This window comes from Laetiporus sulphureus (genome assembly GCF_001632365.1).
Source record: "Laetiporus sulphureus 93-53 unplaced genomic scaffold LAESUscaffold_27, whole genome shotgun sequence".
Lineage (NCBI taxonomy): Eukaryota > Fungi > Basidiomycota > Agaricomycetes > Polyporales > Laetiporaceae > Laetiporus > Laetiporus sulphureus.
This window is the reverse complement of record NW_024468536.1, coordinates 137446-146347: the sequence shown is the minus strand read 5'-3', so window position 1 is coordinate 146347 and position 8902 is coordinate 137446. Positions and strand designations below refer to the sequence as shown.

Genomic DNA, 8902 nt, shown 5'->3' with positions numbered 1-8902 from the left:
ACTCACGATCGTCTACGGACAGTACACGGCCGGCCAGCCTCTGAACTGTCTTACAACTACTTCCTCGACAGTGATGAGTCCTCCTGCTGGCACTCGTCACTGACTGAGTATTAGAGACAGACATGCCACAGTTGTGATTTCGTGTCTGGGAAGTAGAAATAATGGATCCAGGATCAGTGTGGTATATACATGATAGGCGAGTGCAGAAAATCCTTTATTTGCATTTTCATCTGAGAGCGCGGCAGACTGAAGCGTGTCGGACAGAGTCCCATCGAATGGAACTACATGAACTTTGACTCAACTACAAGAAGTTTGGAAGACACCGATACTCCCGGTTATAATGCCGTGGTGCTTGAAGCTATATGTCTTGCATGCTGTACTAACCCAGTGGGATGCTTCGTATACGGTTACATGCATCGTCGATAGTAATTACCAAGCACCCAGCTTTGTGTTGAGGCTGCAGTAGAGCAACGAGCCCGGTGAGTGACCTATCCTCCGATGCAGTTGCCGCTCAAACGGCGGTTCAGCACGATCACGCCTGTATCATCTCGGCTCTCTTTCCCGTCTTGGACATGTACTCTAGTTTCCCAAAATCTGAATATAAAGGAGAATTCAAGGATACTAAACCAGATTCATAAACGAAAGGATGAGTTACAGGACGAGGAATCTCCTGTGTCTTCCACATATATTGGTATCTCGGCTCAGCCAGCCCCAGCGATCGCTACAACCGGTGCTGCAGAAGTCCTGGACGACCTCCTGGGCGACCTCCTGGCCATCGCAATGCATTGTACGTCATGAACCGAGTCTATTCGTCAAACTGGGCCTATAATAATAGCTTATTTTGCCTTCCCAACATATAAAACAATACAAACGTTCATCACAACTCGTCATGCGAGCGAAGCGGGTCCTGGTCCTCGTCAGGGCCCGCGTAATAGTCCCCTCCACCAGCATACAACTTGCTCGTGATCGGGTTCACGACGTTTTGCACCTCTGTTACCACCATTAGTATGCCCCACAAATGGAAAGGCTACAGCAGCACTCACCAGTCAGCTTCTCCTCGAGGTCCTCCGCCGTCGCGCTGTGACCATAATCGTCGATCCAGTCGGTCGTCTCCTTCAAGGCGTCGAGGATCGTCTTCGTGTCCTCGTCGCTGAGCTTGCCGCCGAGGCCGTCTTGGTCGCCTAGCTGCGACTTGAGTCCGTACACGAACGAGGACAAGCCGTTGAGCGCCTCAATACGCTTCCGCTGTGCCTCGTCATCTGCAGCGAACTCCTCCGCCTCCTTCACCATGCGCTCGATCTCCTCCGGAGACAAACGGCCCTTCTCGTTCGTGATGGTCACCGACTCTGACTTGCCACTGTGACGGACGCATTCTTAACATGATGCCTTTTGATGGAAGAACAAAATACTCACGTTCCCTTATCGGCTGCAGAGATCTTCATGATACCGTTCGCGTCAATCTCGAAAGTCACCTCGATCTGCGGAACCCCACGCGGCGCTGGGGGAATCCCCGTCAGGTCGAACTTGCCGAGCAGGTTGTTGTCCTTCGTAAGCGACCGCTCTCCCTCGAATACCTGGATCAACACGGTCTGCTGGTTGTCAGCGGCGGTCGAGAAGCTTCGCGAGCGGTCAGCACACTACTGCATAAATACGTGTTGCCTGAGGACTCACATCTGGCTCTTGCGCGTCGGTATAACAGTGTTGCGGGGAATGAGCTTCGTCATGACACCACCGGTGGTCTCGATACCGAGCGTGAGCGGGCATACGTCGACGAGGACGATGTCACCGAGGTTTTCGTCACCGGAAAGGATACCACCCTGGACGGCGGCACCGTATGCGACAGCCTCATCTGGGTTGATGTCCTTCGAAGGCTCCTTTCCGAAGTACTCTTTTAGAAGCTGCTGGACCTTGGGGATACGCGTTGAGCCACCGACGAGGACGATCTAAAAGCAGCGATGAGATGGGTTTCCAGCCTGAACGTATCTGGTACGTACTTCGGCGATGTCCTCCTTCTTGAGGTTGGCGTCCTTGAGCACCTGCTCAACGGGCTTCATCGTCTTCCTGAACAGATCCATGTTGAGCTCCTCGAACTTTGCGCGCGTAAGCGTCTCCGAGAAGTCATTGCCGTTCTCGAACGACTCGATCTCGATGCGCGTTGACTGCTGGCTCGACAGGGTTCGCTTCGCCCTCTCGACCTCGCGCTTGAGCTTGCCCAACGCGCGGAGGTTGCCCGTAACGTCCGTGCCCGTCTTCTTCTTGTACTGCTTGATCAGGTACTCCTGTACACGGTTATCGAAGTCTTCGCCTCCGAGATGCGTGTCGCCGGCGGTAGCGAGCACCTCAAAGACACCGTCGTCGATCGAGAGCAACGAGACATCGAAGGTTCCGCCGCCAAGATCGTACACAATGATCTGTGACTCGCCGCCCTTCTTATCGAGGCCGTACGCAATCGCGGCAGCCGTGGGCTCATTGATGATACGAAGCACCTGGAGCCCAGCGATCGTTCCGGCGTCCTTCGTGGCCTGGCGCTGAGCATCGTTGAAGTCTGCAAAGAGCAATTTACAGAATGAGCGGCTATGTTTCAAATGAGATGCTCTGAGCGCGTACATGCGGGCACAGTAACAACGGCATGGGTGACGGGCTTGCCAAGGTAGCTCTCAGCAGTCTCCTTCATCTTGCCAAGGACCATGGCAGAGATTTCTTCGGGTGTCTGAAAGATGCTTTAACAAACGCTCCACGCTCATGTTGCGTGAGCACTCACGAATTCACGGTTCTCGCCGCGGTAATTGACCTGAATGGCGGGCTTGTCGTTCTTCGCGACAATCTTGAACGGCCAATGTTTCTGATCGCGCTTGACCTCGGGGTCGTCCATCTTGCGCCCAATGAGCCGCTTCGCGTCGAAGACGGTGTTCTCAGGGTTCGAGTGGTACGCGTTTTTCGCTGCGTCTCCGACCCTGCGTGACAAACGAACTGTTAGGGTTTGTGAGGCACGTCAGCATGTACGAACTTACAATCGCTCATCGTCCGTGAAGCTGACCCATGACGGCGTTATCCGGTGACCCTGGTCGTTGGCGATGATTTCTACACGACCTCCTCGTTGTACACTGTGTCAAGATTCGTTAAGCATTTTGCGGATGTGCGATTGCAACCTGATCAGCTCACCCTACACAAGAGTATCTATACCAAGGTTGCCCGTTAGTCTCCACGGAAAACAGACCACTTTGCCCTGCACGCTTACGTTGTACCCAGATCTGCACACGTAGAATCAGTAAAAGCACGAGCACAGAAAGGTAAATCGCAAAAGAATACGTACCAATCCCAATGACCGTGCCATACTCGGACCGCTTGTCTTCATCCGCGGTCACCGCGACGGGACACAGTAACAAGAGTGCAAGAAAAGCAAAGAACACAATGGAGAGCGACGACACCAGTCGTCGTGACTGTGTCCGCGTCGGGCGGCGGGGGAGGGACATGGTGGAAGGGTGAAGTGCTGTTGCTCGCACGCAAGCGCTCGACGCAACTCTTATATCTTGCTCTCGCCACGTCAACACTTTCGTGGAGGCCAGACCCCGGAGCACTGGTGTCAATGCCTCACGGGTATAAAATTTGAGGGCTTACATAACACTTACCCACGCTTAGCACATTTGTAGTAAAATGGTCACATTCTGGTTTCAGTCGCCCAGGAAGGCATGGAGAGCGCCCGATGCTCGCTGCGAGAAGTGTTTGGGGTCCTCGACGCGTGCCAGGCAGGTCAAACACCTCGTTCGTCAGCGCACTCTGATGCCACGTCTCAAAGTGACTTGTCGAAGGCCTATAAACACAGCATTCGAGAGCAATGTCGCCCGACTACATCGCCTAGTCATGTAATTGTGTTTTGGTCTACGTGTCACTGCCCTGGCCTGTGGCCACTGCGTCTTTTCTGGCTGAATGGTCAAGGCATCCATCCTTTTCGACGGCGGATGATGTGCCCGAAACTGGTTTAGTGAATGTGAGATTCTGCTTCACTCAACACAGCAGCGTTGTCACCAGCTGTTCTGTCGTCAATGTGGTCAAGATGGAGATTGGTGTGAGGGTAGCAGTGGGCGAACTGACGGGCTAATGCAACCTATCCCAATCTATGTGACGGTGCGTGTCACTTCATGTTCGCTCTGGCCGTCTTCCATTCCTGGTGCATGCGCATGCTTTTTCCTCGAGAGCTGATTACGGATATACGCAGGAGGTCCTGCCCCTCGCATGGGTCACTGACGATCGGATTCACAAACGCTATCCTATCCCGCGTCTTCATCAGTCTGTTTTGATGCCTTGCCGTGTTTCCGCCAAGTTTGTGCTGAAAAAAGTCCAATGTGCAGGATCATTGCCCATCGAAAGAAGAGGCGAAAAGAAGTCCTGCGGATAGAACAATGAGGTGTAGGAGAGATGTGGCCGTCTGATATCATAAGAGTCAGAGGGCAATACTTCCATTACACTCTCCGAACTTCAGTCGTTTGGGAACATCCCGTCTTGGACCAGCCTGGGCCACGCGCAAAGAAATCAAGAAGAGGGCGATCTCGAACGCAGCATTCCTCGTGTTTCGTGTCGACTTCGTATACCGGTAGAGCCGGATCATTTGTGGTCACGAGCAAGCATTACATAGCAAGCTCTGAGGAGTAAGCGGCAGCAGCGGTACTAGGTTTCTTACGGCTCCCCGACGATGCCTTCTGAGCCAAGTCGCGTCGCAGAGGCAGCTCACGATAAGAGTTCCCTATCGTGCTGGCTCTGTAGCGCATTGCATATTCGATTTTTCTTGTCAGTCCTTCGCCGTTCCGCCAACCAGTGGGCATATTCACTGTGAGCCGCTGTTGAGAAACTTTTATACACGAATCAGGCTGGGAATCCCGGTCACTCGAGTCTACTCGGTTGCGTTTGCTTGATATGCATTGATAGTGAGCAGCGCAGGTGTGAAAGAGTAATGCAATCAGGAGGTCGACCATCTCGCGAACATTAATGAGAATATCTCAGTACATTAACAAGTGCGGCGGTCAGAGTCTGTGGCTGAAGGTAACCAATCGCAGCGGATTTCCCCTGCCAAGGTTGTGTGGCCACATCGGTTGATACATCCAAATATGGTAGTACCGACGGTGAGGTAAGCGAGATCGCGTTTCAGATCTTCACGCGATCACTTTGGATCGGTTCTATTCTATTGGTCGCCACCGCAGGCGCTGAATGCCTCACACCATTCAATTGCTCTCCCGCTACCATGTGGCTGAGCTTGCAGATTCCCATCCTCCCTTCGTGACGGACAGCAGAAAAAAGGCGCCATGACCAGGTGATGCAGCACAGGCTGTCCTCGAAAACAATTCGACAATTTCATAACGGGAGCGCGTACCTTGGGAGATACGCTCCTTGTGTCTCTCATTGCCATCGGTCTACCCGATGCGTCGCGTACTTATCTACGCGAGCGCACCCAGTGGAGAGTTTGCAATACAAAACGCTCCATCCGGTACCGCTATCTAAGCGAGACAGGCGTTACCACCGTCCAAGATTGAATTTAAGAAGCGCGCGGTGGTGCCTCGCAGATAAGAAGCGGTGGAACACGCGGGGGATTCTCTGCCCCCGCCTCCGAGTCTGATTTGGTCTCGTGCGTCTCTCCCGAAAACTGTCAAGCTCTGTGCAGAAGACTCTGACGACCTTGACGATGGCGGATACTGGAGTGCAAACGACCCTCGGCGACCGGCGGCGCGTGGACATTGCGATCGCTGACGAGGACCTCCTTGCGAGCCTGGGATACAAGCAAGAGTTCCGGAGAGAGTTCAGCGCTTTGGAGGTGTGTTTCTTCATGACAGGTTGGGCGAGTGCGGTGGCCTTCGCTGCTTCTCGATATCAGCGAAGAGTTGATTCCACGGCCCTGGTTTCCATCAGGATCTGCAGGCACCTTTACTCAATCGTTATTGTGACAGACGTTCGGCATTGCATTCAGTATCATTGGACTGCTGCCATCCATTGCGTGCGCATGCTCTCACGTTCGTCGATGTCACAATTGGGCTAATCTATATTATTTCCAGCTCTGTCTTATCGACCTCCATCCCCAACGGCGGTCCCTCCGCCATGGTCTGGGGGGTACGTACTCACAAGCATCCTCTAGAACACTAATGACTAATTCTACCGCAGTGGGCCGTAGCCAGCCTCTTCATTCTTTTAGTGGGAATGTCTATGGCCGAGTTGGCCTCCGCGGCTCCAACCTCCGGTGGGGTACGTCACTTTGAAGCGCCCGGTGCACTGCCATGAATAGCCGTTTCTGATGCCGTCATCCAGCTGTATTTCTGGGCGCACTCCCTCTCGTCTCCAAGGTGGCGTAATCTTCTCGCGTGGATCGTCGGATGTGCGTACCATGTTCAGTTGAATATCGCTATGATGTTAAGAAAGCTCACATGCTGTGACGCAGATGCAAATACGATTGGCTCCATTGCATCCATCGCCTCTATCGACTGGGGATGCGCAGTGCAAATCATGGTATGTCCAGCCAGGTCGGACGACTGTATGTAAGACGTACTGATATTCGATTTTGCTAAGGCTGCCGCCAGCATCGGGTCCGAGGATCAGAGCTTCTCTCCCACAGAGGGCCAGAAATTGTTCGTAGTTATGTCAAACCTATACTTCCTGGCACTGAGAATTGCTTGCATATACAGCGGCGTGTACGCGTTGATCCTGTTGACGCATGCTCTCATCTGTTGCTTCGGCACGAAGATCCTGGCGCGGCTGCAGACGGTCTATGTCGTGCTGAATGTCTTGTGCGTAGACCGTTTGTTGGTCGCTGCGGTTGTGTTCTGATGAATGGGACCTCTCAGGCTCTGTCTGGCTGTGATCATCGCCCTTCCGGCGGCGACACCCAAGGAGTACATGAACAGCGCTAGCTTTGCCTTCGGCGACTTCTCCAACTGTGCGTAGTGCCCGCCCCAGCCATATTCATCGTGCAATGACTCACATGAGTGCTCATAGTCAATGGATGGCCAAGCGGCTTCGCATTCATCCTCAGCTTTCTCGCTCCGCTGTGGACGATTTGTACGTCACATTTCATACTGGTGCTTCCTCGACTCAACTAACAAGCCCACCTTACTGGCTAGGCTCTTTCGACTCCAGCGTGCACATCAGCGAGGAGGCATCGAACGCCGCCACCGCAGTGCCATGGGCCATCGTCCTGGCCATCGCCATCGCTGGCGTGCTGGGATGGGGTGAGTCGCATCTCGTTTCACATAACACACGAGGACACTGCCGCTCACGTGTCTGTGCCTAGCAATCAACGTCGCATTGGCATTCTGCATGGGCACTAATCTCGATGCGATCGTGAACAGCCCTGTCGGGCAGCCGATGGCGCAGATCTTCTTCAATAGCTTCGGGCAGAAGGGCACGCTCGCGCTCTGGTCGTTCGTCGTTCTCGTGCAGTACATGATGGGCTCTAGCATGGTCTGCCTTCCCTCCCCTCCTCCTACTCGGACTCTCCATTCTTACTGTGGTTTAACACATGTAGGTGCTGGCTGCGTCGCGCCAGAGCTTCGCATTCGCACGCGATGGCGCGCTGCCGTTCTCGAACTGGTTGTATCGCATGAACAGGTTCACGCGCACGCCGGTGAACACGGTGTGGTTCACGTGCGGGTGCGCACTCCTCCTTGGCCTGCTGGCATTTGCGGGCGAGCAGGCGATCGGCGCGGTGTTCTCGCTGTCCGTCGTCGCGCTTTACATCGGTACGTGCTCTGCATCTTTAATGCGTGGAGGTGATTAATGAAGGACGACCGTGTCACTCAGCTTACTCTATCCCCATTGCGGCTCGCTTCCTTGGAGACAATGACTTCCAGCCGGGGCCGTTCAACCTGGGCTGGTTCAGCGGCCCGGTGGCGTTCATGGGGCTCGCGTGGATGGGCTTCATGTCTGTCGTCTTCCTGTTTCCAACGACGCCGCAGACGAACACTCAAGAGATGAACTACACAATCGTGAGCGTCTTTTCCAGGTTCTCGTTTACATATAATTGATCTCGGTGTCTGGCTGCAGGTCGTGCTCGGCGGCGTGATGATCCTCTCACTCGTCTGGTATTACCTGCCCAAGTACGGTGGCATCCACTGGTTCACCGGGCCTATCCCGACGATAGAGAAGACCGCAGCGAACTCGCGCCGCGGCTCGATGGATTCGGTGGAAAAGTCGAAGGCAAAGGATGTCGTCGTTTCTGAGCAGCAATTGGTGTGAAGACGGTGGTGAGGGGTATTGTCCGAGGTGAAAATTTACGAGGGCTGTAGACACATAGGAAAGCGAGTGACTCAGCCTCGATGTATAATGCGAGTGCTGAGGTAGCAGGAAAAGATTGAGCGCGCTTGTGGCTACGTGATTACATAAGCGAATAAGCGCGGAATGTCTAAGTCCGTGTCCCACTGGACATAAAGTCCGTATGACTTCCAACACGCCCACTCAGTGGGAATGCGGACCTACTTTTAGAACACTAATTGAATCCTTCATGCTGCTTGTGCTGTGCGCGACCGAGGGTCTTCGGCAGATGTTGTGACTTGCACGGATTGAATGGTAAGTGCCTGTGGCGTAGGGTTTCTTGAGTCCGTCTGGGCGGATTTGAGAACTCGGGCTGCTTGCTGTACGCTGTCTGCGCCGTGTGACTTCGCCTGAATTGTGCCCGATTGCGGTGCGTGGACGGTCGTACTCGTCGTTGAGTGTGGCCTTGACGAACGGGGTAAGTTCTTCCGTTGTCGCTGATTTCCGTTGATCCGCATCTGACGTTGATTCTCCGAGGTTCGTCGTCAACTGAGTGACCCGTAGCGCCCGCGCGAGCCTTGTCGCGTTCGACTGCGCCCACTTGATGCGCGTTCTTCCCTCCTCTCTCTGACTGTTCTTCTTTGCTTCTGGCTCTCTTCTGGACTTCTGGAGT

The 8902-nt window shown here is 54.0% G+C and overlaps 2 protein-coding genes across 2 annotated transcripts; one reads left to right on the top strand and one right to left on the bottom strand.

Annotated features, from left to right (window-relative positions):
• Positions 1-525: 525 nt before the first annotated feature.
• LAESUDRAFT_681554 (heat shock protein 70) lies at positions 526-3473 on the bottom strand (the record flags this gene model as incomplete). The annotated part of the gene is made up of 11 exons (XM_040905768.1): positions 526-990; positions 1044-1357; positions 1414-1617; positions 1672-1943; positions 1995-2545; positions 2608-2710; positions 2762-2954; positions 3012-3104; positions 3163-3177; positions 3239-3251; positions 3314-3473. 11 exons carry the CDS (start codon positions 3471-3473, stop codon positions 878-880), a joined length of 2031 nt encoding a protein of 676 aa, XP_040762960.1. The 3' UTR covers positions 526-877.
• Positions 3474-5489: 2016 nt separating this feature from the next.
• LAESUDRAFT_727164 (APC amino acid permease) lies at positions 5490-8343 on the top strand. The gene is made up of 15 exons (XM_040909176.1): positions 5490-5803; positions 5937-5983; positions 6042-6096; positions 6148-6228; positions 6292-6358; positions 6422-6489; positions 6550-6608; positions 6666-6767; positions 6825-6916; positions 6976-7038; positions 7101-7208; positions 7271-7440; positions 7505-7718; positions 7780-7964; positions 8023-8343. The coding sequence occupies exons 1-15, from the start codon at positions 5675-5677 to the stop codon at positions 8212-8214; spliced, it is 1632 nt and encodes a 543-aa protein (XP_040762959.1). The 5' UTR covers positions 5490-5674; the 3' UTR covers positions 8215-8343.
• The last annotated feature ends 559 nt before the right edge of the window (positions 8344-8902 follow it).

Coding starts and splice junctions, on each gene's coding strand:
- LAESUDRAFT_727164 (XM_040909176.1), top strand. CDS start 5,675: ATGGCGGATACTGGAGTGCAAACGACCCTCGGCGACCGGCGGCGCGTG. Junction 6,359..6,421: donor TCTCGCGTGGATCGTCGGAT/GTGCGTACCATG, acceptor GCTGTGACGCAG/ATGCAAATACGATTGGCTCC. Junction 7,209..7,270: donor CGCTGGCGTGCTGGGATGGG/GTGAGTCGCATC, acceptor GTCTGTGCCTAG/CAATCAACGTCGCATTGGCA.